The sequence below is a fragment of the Geotrypetes seraphini genome, chromosome 13, assembly GCF_902459505.1.
Source record: "Geotrypetes seraphini chromosome 13, aGeoSer1.1, whole genome shotgun sequence".
Lineage (NCBI taxonomy): Eukaryota > Metazoa > Chordata > Amphibia > Gymnophiona > Dermophiidae > Geotrypetes > Geotrypetes seraphini.
Genome location: NC_047096.1, coordinates 73449267 through 73465986, shown reverse-complemented (window position 1 = coordinate 73465986; position 16720 = coordinate 73449267). Strand labels below are relative to the sequence as shown.

The following is a 16720-nucleotide window of genomic DNA, read 5'->3' as shown; positions in this document are numbered from 1 at the left end:
CTTAATCGTAGGATAAGAAGCATAAAATCTGTTTTACTCCTTGGGATCTTGCCAGGTACTTGCCAGTATGGCAACTCCCATGTTCTTATGACAGAGACCAGTGGCGTAGTAAGGGGGGAGGGGGGAGCCCTGGGTGCTATTTTGGTGGGAGTGCCAGCACCTCTCCTTCCTTCCATCCCCCAGTCCTTCCCACTCCTCCCTTGCCGCGCACTTTCTCTTCTTCCCCGTCGTACCTCTAGTTCTTCACCAGTGCAAGCAGCAGCTCAAACCTACTGTTCATGCCGGCCTTGGCACTCCCCTCTGACTTTACTTCCGGGTTCCCCGATTAAGAAGTGACATCAAGTTAGAGGGAAGCTAAACAGGTATGGGGGGAAGGGAAGTGCCTGGGAGAGGGGCGGGGTAGAAGCAGGGGGGCGCCACCCACCCTTGCTACGCCAGTGACAGAGACAAAGAACATAAGAACAAGGTTGTCAAATAGGAGCCCAACTCTACTGATCAGGACTGACATCATAAGATTTACCACAGTTATGGCTCCTGAGGTAGGCAGAAAAATTCCTCAATCCCAGCTTACCTTTGGTAACCTTGTAAACCTCGTAATGAAAGAAAAACCAACTCCTCCCCCAGAAGCCATCAATTTCTCACAAATATTTCCAAACATAACACAATGCCACAATTAAAAGAATTTCTCTTAAGAGAGGAAGCTAAGCAATCCAACTTAGCTTAGTACATGTAATAAAGCTCCAATTGCGACTTCAAACCATGCTCTAGATCAGTGGTCTCAAACTCACGGCCCACGGGCCACATAAGGCCCACTATGTACTATTTTGAGGCCCTCGATAAGTTACCATTGTTCTGGAGCGTTGCCCGCCTCACTGCTGTAACCTCACGCAAGCGCTTTCCTTCATCTGTACGTGATTGTGAGGTGGAGTGGAGAGGACAATCACGTACAGACGCAGGAAAGCGCTTGCGTGAGGTTACGGCAGTGAGGCGGGCAACGTTCCAGAACGTAAGGTAACTGTTGAAGGCAGTGCAGCTTGTGCTTGTGTACGTCATCTCGTGAACGCTCGAGAAATTCGGCACCTCTCCTGGCGGTGACTGCTTGATGTAAGATGGTGGTTGTGTCCAGTGCTGGAGGAGGTGAGAACCGAAGGTGGTTGTGGACGCAACCACCGGACACTTAAGGCGCAAGTCAGATATTGATTCTCCCCTCTACAAAAAAGCCTAGAGCAGTGTTTTTCAACCTTTTTACACCCGTGGACTGGCAGAAATAAAAGAATTATTTTGTGGACCAGCAAACTACTAAGATTGAAATGAAAAAAACACATTTTCGCCCCGTCTCCGCAAGCTCGGTCCCCACCAATCATCTGATCCCATCCACACAAGCCTCAGTTATGATTTTATATTGAACGTATTTTATTAAAGTATAAAAATAAACAATAGTCTGTACAATTGTCTTTTTATAAATATACAGAGCAAATACCAGCAAAACCCCTGTCTCCCCTCACCTTCACATATATCCCCTCTACTATCAAGAAAACTGAACAAGCCAAGTTATTACAGAATGCTACACAGAAATATCATGCTAACAGAATACTACAGTCACACATGACAGGAATAGTGTTAGGGGAGTGCCCCCTGGTCAGAGAGAGCCCTAAGCCAGCTGGAAGCTAAAGAAGCACTGCCTGGGCTTTGCAGTCCCCAGTTATGTCTCTAGCAGGATATATATTTCAAATCTGATATATTCTAATGACAAAATAGAAATAAAATTATTTTTTTTCTACCTTTTGTGGTCTCTGCTTTCAGCTTTTTTCACTCTTTTCTTTCCAGCGTCTGCCCTGTCTCTTCAATCCAGCATCTGCCCGTTCCATCCACTGTCTGCCCTCTCCCCCTTCCATATGTATCTGACTTCTTTCTATGCCCCTCTTCCCTTTCCATCCAGCCTGTGCCTCCTCTCTCCTTTTTACATCATTCATTTCAGCTTCACTGCTTTCTTCATTTTTATCTCTCCTACACCAGATCTAGCATCTTTATCCCTCTCTCATTTCTCTGCTGACCCCTTTCCAGCATCAAACTCTCTCTACTTCTCATTTCTCTGTCTCTCCCCTTTCCCTCATCTGATCTCTCCATTCCACCCTGACCCCCTTCCCCTCCTGTAAGCTCCCTGCCAGCTGTTTCCTTCCTTTTTTCTTTCTCCCTTCCCTCCTCCCCCCTATCCAACATTAACTCTCTTCCCATCCCTTTCCCTCCTCCCCTCCCAGTAGCATCTCTCCTTCTACCTCCCTTCAGGTCCAGTAGCCGCTCTCCCTTTATCCAGCAGCGTCCCAGCCTCCAACAGTGGCTTCCTCTCCTTCCAGTAGCTCTCAGTACTTGCCTGCAGCAGTGATTTCCTTAGGCAGCCTTGGGTCCGTTGCCGCCTCTGAAGAAAGGGGAAGTTGCCTAAGTGAATCACTGCCCTGGCAAGTACGAGAGCGCTGGGAGGGGAGACAGCCACTGTCGAAGGCTCCCCATGATCTTGCTCCTGTGCGCCCTGCACATTCGCGAACCCCCCCAAGCCGGCACAAACAGCATTGCACCACAGGCCCTGCCACCCAAGACGAGCCGGAGGCCCCTACCCACTGTATTCCGCACGTGGGCAGACTCTCAGCACAGATGCTGCCAATGGCCCCAATCCACACGCTGACCCCCCTGTGCATGCTGACCATCTCCCTTCTACCTGCACCTGCAGCTCTCTCCCTTCCATCTGCACCTTCCCCGCGGCCCTCTTCGGCGACTCGGCAGGGGCAGCGATCAAGACAGGCTGCTGACGTCAGGACCTTCCCTCTCTGAGTCAAGCCTATTTTGTTTCAACTTCCTGTTTCCGCATAGGCGAGACTCACAGAGGGAATGCCCTGACGTTGGCAAGCTGTCTTGATTGCCAGAGGGAATGCCCTGACGTTGGCACCCTGTCTTGATCGCCCGAGGCTGGGAGGAACAGCAGATTTCCGCCAACACCACCGGGGCAGGAAATTTAACTGCGTCGATCTCGCCGGCCCTGTGTGGACCGGCAGGAATTTTCTGCAGACCGGCACCGATCAGCAGACTGGCGGTTGAAGAACAGTGGCCTAGAGGACTACACCAAAATCTTGTCTCTTGCAGTTGATACTTTAGAATCAAAATCACAATTTTATATGATGTAAACCTCTTTATAGTTCATAAATATTTCCTGAATTGCTTCTGATAATTTCAGCTATACGCAGCTGAAAGCAGTGCAACATGCAGAAAGTGAAAAACTATCTAAACTTCACATTCTGCTTTCAGCTGTGTATAGTTGAAATTATCAGAAGCCATTAAGGAAAGATTTATAAACTATAACGAGTTTTAACTCATGCAAAGTTGCCATTTCTTTAGTAAGACATTAACTATTTTTTCTGCGGCCCTCCAAGTACCTACAAATCCAAAATGTGGCCCTGCAAAGGGTTTGAGTTTGAGACCGCTGCTTTAGATCCAAGGGATTTATTAAGATGAATGTATACTATGACTACTATTAATTATTTCTATAGTGCTACCAGACATACGCAGCGCTGTACAGAGTCACAAAGAAAAAGACAGTCCGTGCTCGAAGGTTGTACTTTTCCAGATCTAGCAAGCCCCCACACTCCCCTACTCCCATGTACCTTTCAGGTTTGCAAAAAAGATTTATGTTCATTTGCCTTCCCTTAGGAACCATATTAAGGTCAGAAACAGAAACAGAAACAGAATATGACGGCAGAAAAGGGCCTACGGCCCAACAAGTCTGCCCACTCAAATAACCCTCCCCTCTAAGTTCCTCTTTGAAGTGAGCCCACGTGTTGATCCCATTTGATCTTAAAATCAGTCACGTTACTGGCCTCAACTACCTCAAGTGGAAGATTATTCCAACGGTCGACCACTCTTTCGGTGAAGAAGTACTTCCTAGTGTCACCATGGAATCTCCCGCCTCTGATTTTCAGCGGATGCCCTCTTGTCGCTGTAGGGCCTGTAAGGAAGAAGATATCTTCTTCCACCTCAATGCGGCCAGTAACGTCCTTCGCAGACCCCCAATGCCCCTCTTAAGCAACCACAACAGAAGGATCTGAAGAGGATAATAATGACTTCAGGAATAATCCAAAATAGAGCCATCTTTCCTACAAGAGACAGAGGCAATGGAAACCAGAGATGAAGTTTCTCCTTCATGCTCTTAAAAATAGTCAATATTAATTCTATAAACTACAGGTTTCCTTCCATATTTGCGGCGGTTAAATGTACAACACCTTCGTAAACACCATAAATTCACAAATAACTAACCCCCCCCCCCTTCACAAAACTGCGCAAGAAGGTTTTAGCACCGGCTGGCATGCTGAATGCTCTGCGCTGCTCCAACGCTCATATGAACGCCGGCCAGTGCTAAAAATCTCTTGTACGACTTCCCCCATGTCTTTCTCAATAAATGACTATGGACTTTTCCTCCAGGAACCTGTCCAACCCTTTCTTAACACCAGCTACGCCATCAGCTCTTACCATATCCTGACAAAAATGAGTTAATCAAATTATCTGTGAAATAAGAAATTTAAGTATTATAATATTTGCATGACATACAATTTAACTCCATTAGGAACATAATAACATAAGAATTGCCACTGCTGGATCAGACCAGTGGTCCATCATGCCCAGCAGTCCGCTCACACAGCGGCTCTTAGGTCAAAGACCAGTGCCCTAACCGAGACTAGCCTTACCTGCGTACGTTCCGGTTCAGCAGGAACCTGTCCAACTTTGTCTTGAATCCCTGGAGGGTGTTTTCCCCTATAACAGCCTCCGGAAGAGCGTTCCAGTTTTCTACCACTCTCTGGGTGAACAAGAACTTCCTTACGTTTGTACGGAACCTATCCCCTTTTAACTTTAGAGAGCGCCCTCTTGTTCTCTCTACCTTGGAGAGGGTGAACAATCTGTCTTTATCTAAGTCTATTCCCTTCATTATCTTGAATGTTTCGATCATGTCCCCTCTCAGTCTCCTCTTTTCAAGGGAGAAGAGGCCCAGTGTCTCTAATCACTGTACGGCAACTCCTCAAGCCCCTTAACCATTTTAGTCGCTCTTCTCTGGACCCTTTCAAGTAGTACTGTGTCCTTCTTCATGTACGGCGACCAGTGCTGGACACAGTATTCCAGGTGAGGGTGTACTATGGGCCGGTACAGCGGCATGATAACCTTCTCCGTTCTGTTCATGATCGCCTTCTTAATCATTCCTAGCATTCTGTTCGCCCTTTTCGCCGCCGCCACCGCACATTGCGCAGACGGCATCATTGACTTGTCGACCAGTACTCCCAAGTCTCTTTCTTGGGGATGTCTCTCTAAGTACTGCACCGGACATCCTGTATTTGTGTACAAGATTTTTGTTACCAACTTGCATCACCTTACACTTATCCACGTTAAACCTCATTTGCTATGTCGCAGCCCATTTCTCAAGCATGTTTATGTCACGTTGCAGGTCTTCGCAATCCTCCTGCGGCTTCACTACTCTGAATAACTTTGTATCGTCTGCAAATTTAATCACCTCACCGGTCGTACCAATTTCTAGGTCGTTTATAAATATGTTGAAGAGCACAGGTCCAAGCACCGAACCCTGCGGCACTCCACTCGTGACGCTTTTCCAGTCCAAATATTGTCCATTTATCCCCACTCTCTTTTTCCTATCTGCCAACCAGTTTTTAATCATGTGAGTACTTCATCCTCGATTCCATGGCTCACAATGTTTGATGTAGTCACTCATGCAGAACCTTGTCGAATGCCTTCTGAAAATTCAGATATACAATGTCAACTGGGTCACCCTTGTCTATCTGCCTGTTTATCTCCCTCAAAGAAGTGCAGCAAGTTCGTCAAGCAAGATCTTCCTTTGCTGAAGCCGTGCTGGCTGGTACTCATCAGATCGGGTCCGTCAAGGAGATCAATGATGCAGTCCTTTATCAGCGCCTCTACCATCTTTCCTAGTACTGAGGTCAGACTCACCGGTCTATAGTTTCCAGGATCTCCCCTCAAACCTTTCTTGAAGATTGGCGTAACATTCGCCACTTTCCAGTCTTCCGGAATCCTTCCCAATTTGATAGACAGATTGGCTATTAGTTGAAGCAGTTCAGCTATAACCCCTTTCAGTTCCTTCATAACCCTCGGATGGATGCCATCCGGTCCCAGGGATTTATCGTTTTTAAGCCTATCAATCTGCCTGCATACCTCTTCTAGACTGACTGTCAACCCTGTCAGTTTCCCGTCTTCGTTTCCTGCATGTTGTATACATCCTCTTCGGTAAATACAGACGCAAAAAATGTGTTCAGTTTGTCGGCGATGGCTTTGTCTTCCTTTAGCACTCTTTTTATTCCATGGTCATCCAATGGCCCCACCGCTTCCTTCGCAGGTCATTTCCCCTTAATATATCGAAAGAACGGCTTGAAGTTTTTCGCCTCCTTGGCTATTTTTTCCTCGTAGTCTCTTTTGGCCCCTCTTACCGCCTTATGGCACCTGTTTTGTTGGTGTTTGTGCTTTTTCCAGTTTTTGTCCGTTTTTGACCTTTTCCATTCTTTAAACGAAGTCTTCTTTTTTAAAAAATTATTATTATTTATTTATATTTTAACACTATCAAGAAATACACTTCTTGTACAGAACTGAATAAGCTATACAATTGCTGTCAAAGGAAATTAAATTTTTAAAAAAGTAAAATTAGAGAGAGATCCAAGATGGCGACGGAGTAAGTCACCCTTGAAAGCTGCTCCTGCTTGGTTTGGCGTTTTTTCTCTTATCTAAGAAGTTTTTACCTTAACTATGCCCAAGCGCAGGGGCAAACAGAGAGGCGTTCTTCCAGCCTCATCTGGTATTTCAACGGCGAGACAGGTGGCAATTACAGCATATGCCACACCGGCTGGATCGGGTGCATCCGCTGACCGAGGGGGGCAGACCTCGGTCTTGGAGAGCGAAATTTCGCTTAGCCCTGTGGGTCCTGGAGCTCCTCCGCAGCCCGGGAGGATGTCGGGGACGCCGTCGGCAGCGCAGGAGGTGCCGGAGACGAGTTCTCCGTTGACGCTGCTGAAATTACCTCTGACCCCGGAAGTTATTCACAGCTTGCCGACTCTTTTGCAGTCGACAATGGAGAACGGAAGAGCAGTTGTTGGTGAGGATGCAGGGACAGAGGAGCAGCGAGTTAATGGGGCATTCTCTGGAACATCTTTGCCCCCCCCTCCTCTGGTAAAACCTGAAGTCATCGATATGGAAGCAATTTGGAGTGGACTTGAGTCAATACATAAGGTATGCTCTCAACTTTTTTCTTCAACACAGAATACTAATTTACAAGTTAAAACTTTGGAAGAGAAACTCCAAAACCAGTCCAATAGAACAGACAATTTGGAAAAATCAGTGTCAGAAATAAAGGCTTCTATGAATTTACATTTAAAGGAAAAATCTTTGCTGGTTAGAAAAATGGAAAATTTGGAAAATGCAAATAGAAATTTAAATCTTAGATTGTTGAATTTTCCGGTATCTAAACTTCAAACTTCAAGAGATTTATTCAATTCCTTTTTACAATCAGTGTTGAAATTTCCTGAAAATAATATGCCACCGCTTCAAAAGATATACTATTTGAATATTCCCAAAGAAGAGAAAGACAAAGGGATTGTATCAGGAGACTTGGATCTCACTGGTATGCTGGAAACATCAATTCAAGAAGAAATAACTGTTAGAGCAACTTTACTGGTAACCTTTGTTTTTCTCCAAGATAAAGAGGCAGTTCTCCGTTTATTCTATAGGACTGAGAATGCGGAATTTCACGGTTCCAAAGTTTCAATATTTCCTGATGTATCTAAATTGACGCAAGCCAGACGGAAGAAATTCCTGGCATACCGACAGTTAACTTTGAATATGGGAGCAACCTTTCAGTTACGTTTTCCCTGTAAATGCTGTCTTACCTATCAGAATGTTAGATACATATTTTATGATCCGGATCAGTTAAATTTCTTTTTAGAGGGTAAGACGGAATTTAGAGCTCCAGATTCTTCAACATAGTCCTCTATCCAGGCAGATGGTTAATCCAACCGTACTCTGTAATCTGTAACTCGTATGAGTTTTTGTTTCTTTTTTCTTTTAGACCCAACTTCCCTTGGAAGTGATGGACTCTCTCTCTCTTCATTATGTGGACTCTGATTGGTCATATATGTGGAATTATTATACATGATTTAATATAATTATTTTCTTTTTTCAATTGTTAATTTCTTTAGATTGTTGTTAAACAATTTGTGAAAATTATAAATAAATAAAATAAAAAAAAAAAAAAAAAAGTAAAATTATTCACTTAATCAATATTTAAAGTCCCATACTGAGAAGGTCCAAGATTCTAATGAGTGAATTTCAACAAAGAAAAAAGGAAAACACATCCTATTCACAAAATAGGCGGTCAACTGTTAGTGAATACAGAAATACACTTCTCCCTCGTCATTTGCAGGGGATACGGGCAGAGCCGGACCGCGAATGCCGAAAAATCGCGATTATCTGGCTCTGACCCACCCCCACCTCCCTGCTGTCTTCCCAGCCTTACCTGATGGTCTAGAGGGTTTTCGGGGCAGGAGCGATCTTCCTTCGCTCCTGCCCCGTGCAGATTGCCATTAGGAAATGGCTATAGGGAGTTTCCGACGTAGTCTCGAGAGACTACGGGAACTCCCAGCAGCCATTTCCTCAAAATTATTCAAATTAAAAGTTTGAATAAAATTTAGTGAGAGTGAGGCCTTTGACGTGAGTTTCAAGTTTCAAGTTTTCAAGTTTATTAGGATTTTATATACCGCCTATCAAGGTTATCTAAGCGGTTTTTACAATCAGGTACTCAAGCATTTTTCCCTCTCTGTCCCGGTGGGCTCACAATCTATCTAACGTACCAGGAGCAAGTGGAAAGATTCCACGAGAAACCCCAAATTGGGTGAAAGGCTCCATCTTCTGAGGTTTTGTAACCCTTATAGAAAAAGAACCTTCAGTTGCATTTCTTCTTTTTATTTTCAGTGGTCTTGAATATCAGTTATTCACAGAATAAAGGAGACACGTGATGTCCACAAAGTCTCCCCTAAAACCAAACAATCTTCAAAGCTTTACACAAAACTCCAAGACATCAAGTTGACTGACTTTTCTGCATCAAAACTAATTAACAACGGAGGAGCCCTACTTCACCTTCACCACTCTGTGGAAGTCGGTATTCGGTGTGGTTGTAATATTTCCCTAACAAACTCCACTCGTCCTTCATGATTAAGGGTCTGCATAACATTAGCGAAACAATCTGCCATCACTTTGGTCAAGAGCTTGATATCAAGTTTCAAAGAGAAAATGACATCTAAGAACCTGGGGGATGAGGATCCTTCCCTGGTTTAGGGATCACAGTTTTAAGAGTCTGATGTCAAAGGGGAACAACCAGATAAATCACTTAAGAGGCAAAGAGGCTTTGTCCTGGAGATGCTGATAAAATTCACTTCCAACCTATCTGGCCCTGGAGGTTTAAAGGTTTCAGCTTATTCAATTCCTAATTAAATTCCATCCCTTCCCTCCATAAAAAAACAAAACAAAATCAAGCATCAAAAGATAGACAGTAACTTTGTTAAAGAAGCAAAAAAAAAAAAAAAAAACTGGATAAAAGACACTAGAGGTGCATACTTTACAAAACATACCATAGTTGGTTTACCTACATTTTCCAAATATTGCCCTTAGAGTCTTGCACCTCTCTTTCCAAATCAGCTATCACATCCTTTTTTTTTCACGTTGAGGCGGCTCCTTAAACTTTACCCACCCACCATCTTCTAAGCTTCCCATGCTCCAGGTCTCTTAGATGCGCCTCCTCCAATATGGCTAGTTCTGCCCTATGATTTTTAAGTATACACCAAAAAAACTGGCCTTGTGAATAATAAACCAGTGAAGGGTGATTGAAACAAAATTATAAGAAAGCTCAGAGATTTGAAACTCTGAAGGGAAGGTTTTGAGGCCTCCCTTAGGGAAAGAGTTTACCTTCCAGTCATAGTCCTCTTATGAAAAATGTTTAATCACTCCTCCAAAGGTGTTATATGAAAAACCACTTCAAAATACTTCAAAGAATGTCCAAATAAGGTACTGGTTTAAAACTTGCAATTGTCACTGCACTTATGGCAAGTTCTAACAGGTTTTACTTAACTTATAAGCAGGTTTAGGGGGGGTCCCGCTGATTCTCTAAACAGGTTCCATTATTTTCATGCTGGTAAAAATTTGCTGTGGTGACATGCAGCTGAAGAAAACTGCTGCTGGAACAAAGTGCCTTCCAAATTTTGAAACCGCCAGGTTTTTTTAAGGGCACACAAAATCTTATGTGCAAGACACACATATGGGTCACCACAAAATTATATTGGAAATGTACTCCAATATCAATGAGCCTAAGACCTCTCCCTTAAGTAAACACCCCAGTCAGGCACAATGTCCATGGACATATACCCTCAGGGCTCCTTTTACGAAGCTGCGTTAGCGGTTTTAGTGCGCGTGACTTTTAATCACGTGCTAACCCCCGCGCTAGCTCAAGAGGAGGTAGTAGCGGCTATCGCGTCCGGTGGTTTAGTGCGCGTTAAACCGCCAATGCGACTTCGTAAAAGAAGCCCTCAAACTACAGTCTTGCATCCTTCTGTTATCTTTAACTCTCAATTCCCTCCTCTCCTCTAAGCTTTCATTGCCCATTCTAAACTTGCTCGCCTTCAATTCAATCAGCCCAAAACGCATTAAGACCCACACCCACTCGTCCATTTTGTGCGTCGCTTCCTTCCACTCTTCCTTACACGGTGAGAGAAAAGGACATTTAGCTATAGCTATTGCAAGCCCTAAAAGCTCACTAGAGTAGTGTGGAGTGCTAGAGAACTACATTACATTACATTGATGTCTTCTATCCCGCCAACACCTTTCAGTTCTAGGCGGTTTACAACAAGAGATTAGCCTGGGCATTCCCAGGGAGATTACAAGGTTGATAGCTACAGTATGCGTCGGGATCTGGGAAGGGTTGATACGGTTTGGTCTAGAATAATATGGTTTTCAGTTCTTTTCTGAATGTTTTGTAGTTGGGCGCCGTTGTCAGCAGATTTGAGAAGCGGTGGTCTATTTTTGCTGCTCTGACATGGGGACAAATTTGGCCCCGTCCCACGGGATCTAGCCCCCATCCCTGCAAGCTCTGTCCTCATCTGCATAAGCCTTAAAGTGCTTGTGATCTGGATTGGCCACTTTTGGAAACAGGATATTGACTTGATGGACCTTTGGTCCAATCCAACATGGCATTTAAGTTCTTATTTCAGTTTTGCAACTTTTTAAAGAATTTGTAAAGCTGAAATGTCTCTTTAAGCTTCTTTTTTTTTTTTTTTTACTCTTCTGTGCTTGTCTTAATCTTGTTTTTCTCTCTGGTAAGGTGGCCATAGATCAATTTGAGGAACATTTTTTGATATGATATTTGGGGAACGGATTGGAAGTGAAATAAACGAAGCAGCCTTGAGGCCCTCTTAAATGGATCAGAGGGGATACACTTGGTTTTACTTTTCCATGATACTTATCTACACAAACCCACTGGGTTAAATGATTCAGCATACAGTTTCCACCTGGAGAGGGGCTTACAGAATTCTGTTTTCAGTCGCTTCACCAAATGTGTTTGCTGGGAGAGGAACACGAGACTGAATTCTTTGGAAAGTTAACTCTTCCAGTAGCTCTTGACAGATCTTGGGTTTGGCAGTTTCCTGAGTCATTCTCTGTGTGTCAGAAATATGTTCTATGTGTAGAAGGAGAATGAAGGGAAACAGTGGCAGAGTTTCCTCTACAATATCCTTATCTTTTTGTTTCCTTAGCACAGGGAGGAAACCCAAAAGTTCAAGGCCGGAAGGTCTCTGGCAAAATGAAGGGTATAAAAAGCTTTTGGTTTTCCAAGGATTGCTGACATTTTTATTTCTAGAATGTGTGTGTGTGTGTGTGTACTCACAGACCATAATGCTGTTGCAGAAATACAAATACCACTGTGATTCTGTAACCTTTCTACTTTATCTTGTATATCTCCACTGTTTCTCTACGGCTACCCAGGTGTAGTTTAAGGCTTTGGTCCTGATCTTCCAAATACTACATCAACATGGGCTTATTTATTTAATTCACTCCTCCTCCTCACGTAGCCCATGCAGTCTGGGCGAGAGACTGTCCCAAAGCTTTTTCATCTACTGGCCCAAGGCTTTCCAATTTAAATGCAGCAATGACATTTGCCTTTTTCTGAAGCCATCAAGGCCTGGCGCTTTGTATTGCTTGCAGGTAAAATGGATATTAGTAAACTAGTAATCTCCCTACATATTCCATGTGTGCTTACATCCTGTGCTATTAAAATGTTCTATTTGCATACTGTGTTTACATTGTAATGTAGCATACTATGCCATATCTTGTAGTTATTTGAATATTTTTGTTGCTACAATTGTCCATTGCCAATGTTTGACTTGCCGAGCACTGCTTTGAGTGAATTCCTTTCAATAAAGTAGTAAATAAATCCTAATAAATAAATTGTTGATAGAGTAGTCCTTGTATTTTGAGACCCGACCTTTTTTTATTTAATGGTTTAACTGTTTTGTCCCTTGGTGTAGTATATTTAGTAACATGTTTATATTTATTGTATTTGTATATGGCCTTTTGTCAGTGGCAACAAAATGGTTTATGATACAACAAAGCTAAAATCAAGAAAATATAAGGATCTCCTTTAAAACAGGAAAGCACAAAGAGGACAAACAAAAGATGTGCGTCATGGGTCATGGACTTGATATACCGCCTACCTGCGTAAGGAGCAAGTGCCAACCACATCCAGTTGCTTCTGCAGGCTGTCAATATCAATAAGCCAAAGTACTGATACTACTTGGATAATGCTAGTAGATGTACACAGCACTGGAGCTGAAATGGAGGTCATTTTAGACGCTGGTGCAGTTATTACACATGTAAATCGTGGTGTTAATAAGTATAAAAGACCAAAGTAGATAACTGCTATTTTAGAAGGCTATTTTACATGTGTAGATCTGCAGCGCACACACAGTTAGGCAAGGGGCTTGCTGTGTGCATGGTTTAGGTGGTCTGTAAAAAGACACATCAATTTCCAATTTTGCAACAACAATATTTGAATATCTTAAAAAAATCTAGATATTGGCATTTACACCTGGTCTGTGACAGGTAATTGCTTGTTTGGACTAGGCATTTGTATCAGTGACTGAGGAGACAACTCTGCTTATCTTTCCGGTGTTTAAAACCAGCTTAAAATTTCAAAGAAAAAAACCCCCCCAGATGCTTCTCTTGGCTCCTTAACTGACACTTCCTAGACATCCAGTTTTGTAAAACCAACACTTACTACTTCCCAAGCTTTTTGTGGCTGTAACTCCATGATTGCGGCCAAATAAAATCGTATGACCCCCCCCCTTGGAGGTGCAGAATGATGCACTTATGGAGAACCCACCTAGTTTGTTGCCTGCAAATTGGCTCTTGTGAACCCATTTGGGGCCCTGACTCCCAGTTTAGAAGCTCTGACTTATGTAAATAAGCACCATCATCTTTATTTAAGCTTGTAAAATGAACACTTACACGTTCAAAAGCTCAAGGGATGCCTCTTCTTTTCTGAATGTATTTCTTGTTACACTGGCCAGACCTGCTTATAGTCAGTAATTTTCAGATTTTGTATGTGATATAATGGTGGGTTGGAAACTGTTTAGATTTTAAAACAGTGCTTAGCAAACCCCAAGGGGCGTACTTTCCCATATGTACCCCTGCTCTTGGTCTTCCTATAGCATCACAGTCAATCCTGCTGTCATCCCTTGCCTTCCAGGGCCCGGGTTGCTAATGTATTTATTTTTAATCTGCCCAGGTCATGACCCCAAATGTGGGCTGCAACGCCATCTAGTGTTATGACCCATAGTTTAGGAAGCCCAGTTTTAAAATGTTTGTTAGAGGCCAAGAGTCGCTTGACAGAGTGGAGGCATGGCCTACTGGTTAGAGTAGCAAGCTGAGAACCTAAGAAAGCTAAAAGTAAAGGGTATGGGACCTGACATATAGGGTTACCAGATGTCTGGATTTCCCCCTTTTGAGGATATCCGAGGGTCCGGACGGCTTTTCAAAATCCGGCACTTTGTCCGAGTTTTGAAGAGCCTTCCTCAAAATCGCTGTCGGGCAGGAGGGCAATGCAATGACATCATCGCATGCTCTCCTGCCCGTCCAGAGCAGGCAGCGGGGCTAGGGCAGGATTGGGGAGGGAAGGGGGCACGATGGGGCGGAGATGGATGAAACTGGGTGGGCCTGGGGGGTGGGTCTAAGGGGTCTGGATTTAAGGGGTCGATCGCAAGTGCTTGAGGAAGTGATAAATGCCGACAGATAGATAAAGGAGGTCCTTCAGCCTCAGCCCGAGACATCTTTGGTGCCAATCGAGCATTCATTTTTTCAACAGGATGGCGCCCCGTGCCACACCGCCAAGAATGCCTCACCTGGCGCAAAGAGGAGAACAAGGTTGACTTGCCAGACTGGCCAAGAAACAGCCCAGATCTCAACCCCTTTGAGAACCTCTGAGCCAGATTAAAGAGAGCAGTAGCGGCAAAGCCACCGCCCAACAAACCTGAGCTGATAGCAGCAAGAATCAAGTCCTGGTTCTACATAACAATACCTAATGATCTCCAAAGACTTGTGGACAGCATGCCAAAAAGATGCGAGGCAGTAAATCAAGGCTAAGGAATAGCAAACCTGCTGCTACTAGTGGGACTGATGAAGTCATCAGATAACTGGACAAATTCATTATTAGCTTGGGTAGCTTATGAAGAGCAATATTTTTGTGAGATGTGCCAAGTATTATGCTGGTCTTGTTAAATGAAAAATTGTATGCACTAAATACAATTATGATGTTATAGCCACGTTTTTATAAAGCATAACCCCTAAAATGCTAGGTGTTTCCACAATTTTGGCCACTACTGTATATATGCATGCACACGCTGCTATAGAGGGCATATAAATAGCTCAGCCATCTTCCTCCTGGAGACTTGTCTGCCCTGATTGACCATAGGCAAGTCTGATATGTGCAATCCAGCCGCCACCCTTTTCCACCTGGGCTTGGGTAAGAAAGCAGAGCAGCAAATGCACTCCTCCTTAGGGATGAGTGGAAAGAGGCCTTCTGTCTAAAAACAGCCACCTGCCATGGTTGTTTATTACATCATCCCAGGAGGGTGCAAGAACACCTTCCACAGAACCAACACCCTGAACCCCATGAAATCCTATTTCTTGTTAATTCAGACCAAAACCCTGCTCCAAGTGCTTGAGCCTTAAGAAAGCAGGGAAAGGTTTGCATCGCACAGGTTGGAGGGGGTGGGGGAAGAAAGCCCAGACAATAAAAGCCAGCCCTGCTCAATGAAGCAGAATCCATCTTTGCCATTGTGATGGCTGCAAAGCTGTCGAGAAGAGCAGCAGGGAAAAAGCCTCCATGGTCAGAGGACTCGGGGCATTTCCCCCTTCCCCCCCCCCAACCCCCAGCTTCGTTCAGTGCAATCCCCGGGACAGAAAGCCAAGTGCAAGCCTTGACCCTCCCCTGATGCATGCCTGATCCCTCCTATATTCTTCTTATCACACACCCCCCCCCCCCCCACCTCCCCAAGATCATTCAAAAATGCAAACCTTTCTGCTCGTCTAGTTTCACAACAAAGGGAAAGAGCGCAATCCGAGCCCGATGAAACCCCTGCCTCCCCCTCCCCCGATGAAACCCCTGCCTCCCCCTCCCCCCTCCCCTTAGGGCTCATATGATATCTTGCAAGCCACTGCACACTCACCCTGCGGGCTCGGAGGATCCGCCAGCGACTTGCCATGGCTCTGGCCACCGATGAGGAGGAGAAGGAGCAAGCGGCTGCAGCCACCCCAGGACCGCATCCTCAGCGCCGATGCACGCCCCTCCATGCTGGGCTCCCTCCCCCGCTACCCATGCATCCGATCTCCCACCCACCCCCCCTCCCCAGCGAAGCAGGAAACTAAACAGAAACTCAAGCCCCCCCCCCCCCTTACCCACCAAGCGCTCTCTAATTCCAGTTACACGAAGGGGTTCTGCAAACTCCCCCCCCCCAATAATGCACCCGCCCCTCTTGCTCACGGCCTGAAAGCAGCGCCACCTGCAGGCGGACCCTTGTACTGCACCTTCTTGGGGAGAGGGTGCGAGGGCGGATGGGTGACTCATAACCTTTCAGATCAGGAAACAAGAACTAGGGAAAAGTAGGGGGGGGGCGCTTTCTAGACCCCGAGATTGTGCGTCTCGTCTCAACGCTGTAAGCAAAAGTAGCAGCTGATTTCAAGCCTTCTGAAAGATTTTCAGATTAAGCCTTGTTCGTTTCTGACAGTTGTGTTGCAATGGTTGGACATAACGCCCCTCCTGACTGTCCATCCCGGCTAGGCTCTAACTAGGAACTGTCCATTTTGAATTTGTCATATTTGTGGAACAAGTCTATGAGGATCCTGGAGATCCTGCAAATCCTGGATTTTACCCAGACCCCCTCCAAGATGATCATAGATGTAAACTAGGCAGTGTGAATGTCGACACCACCTCCAGTTCTGCTGTTGAGGAGTTGGGTCACTGGCACCGATCAGGTGGTCCCGATTCCAAAGTGATCATGGTCGTGTCCCTGATCCCTGGAGCAACTTTATCTCTCTATATTTTTTTCTTTCTGTGAGTCATTGCTGCCTT

The 16720-nt window shown here is 44.8% G+C and overlaps 1 protein-coding gene across 4 annotated transcripts in view; it reads right to left on the bottom strand.

The window, feature by feature from the left end:
* Window positions 1-15963, bottom strand: part of FAM171A2 (family with sequence similarity 171 member A2) — an 87723-nt gene extending 71760 nt beyond the window's left edge. For all 4 annotated transcript variants that reach the window (XR_004536744.1, XM_033917784.1, XM_033917783.1 and 1 more), the window contains exon 1: window positions 15819-15963. Coding sequence is in view for 3 of the 4 variants with exons in the window: in XM_033917784.1 (XP_033773675.1) it covers window positions 15819-15942 (124 nt within the window). In the remaining variant the exon portion in view is untranslated. The remainder of the gene's footprint in view (window positions 1-15818) is intronic.
* Between the last annotated feature and the right edge of the window lie 757 nt (window positions 15964-16720).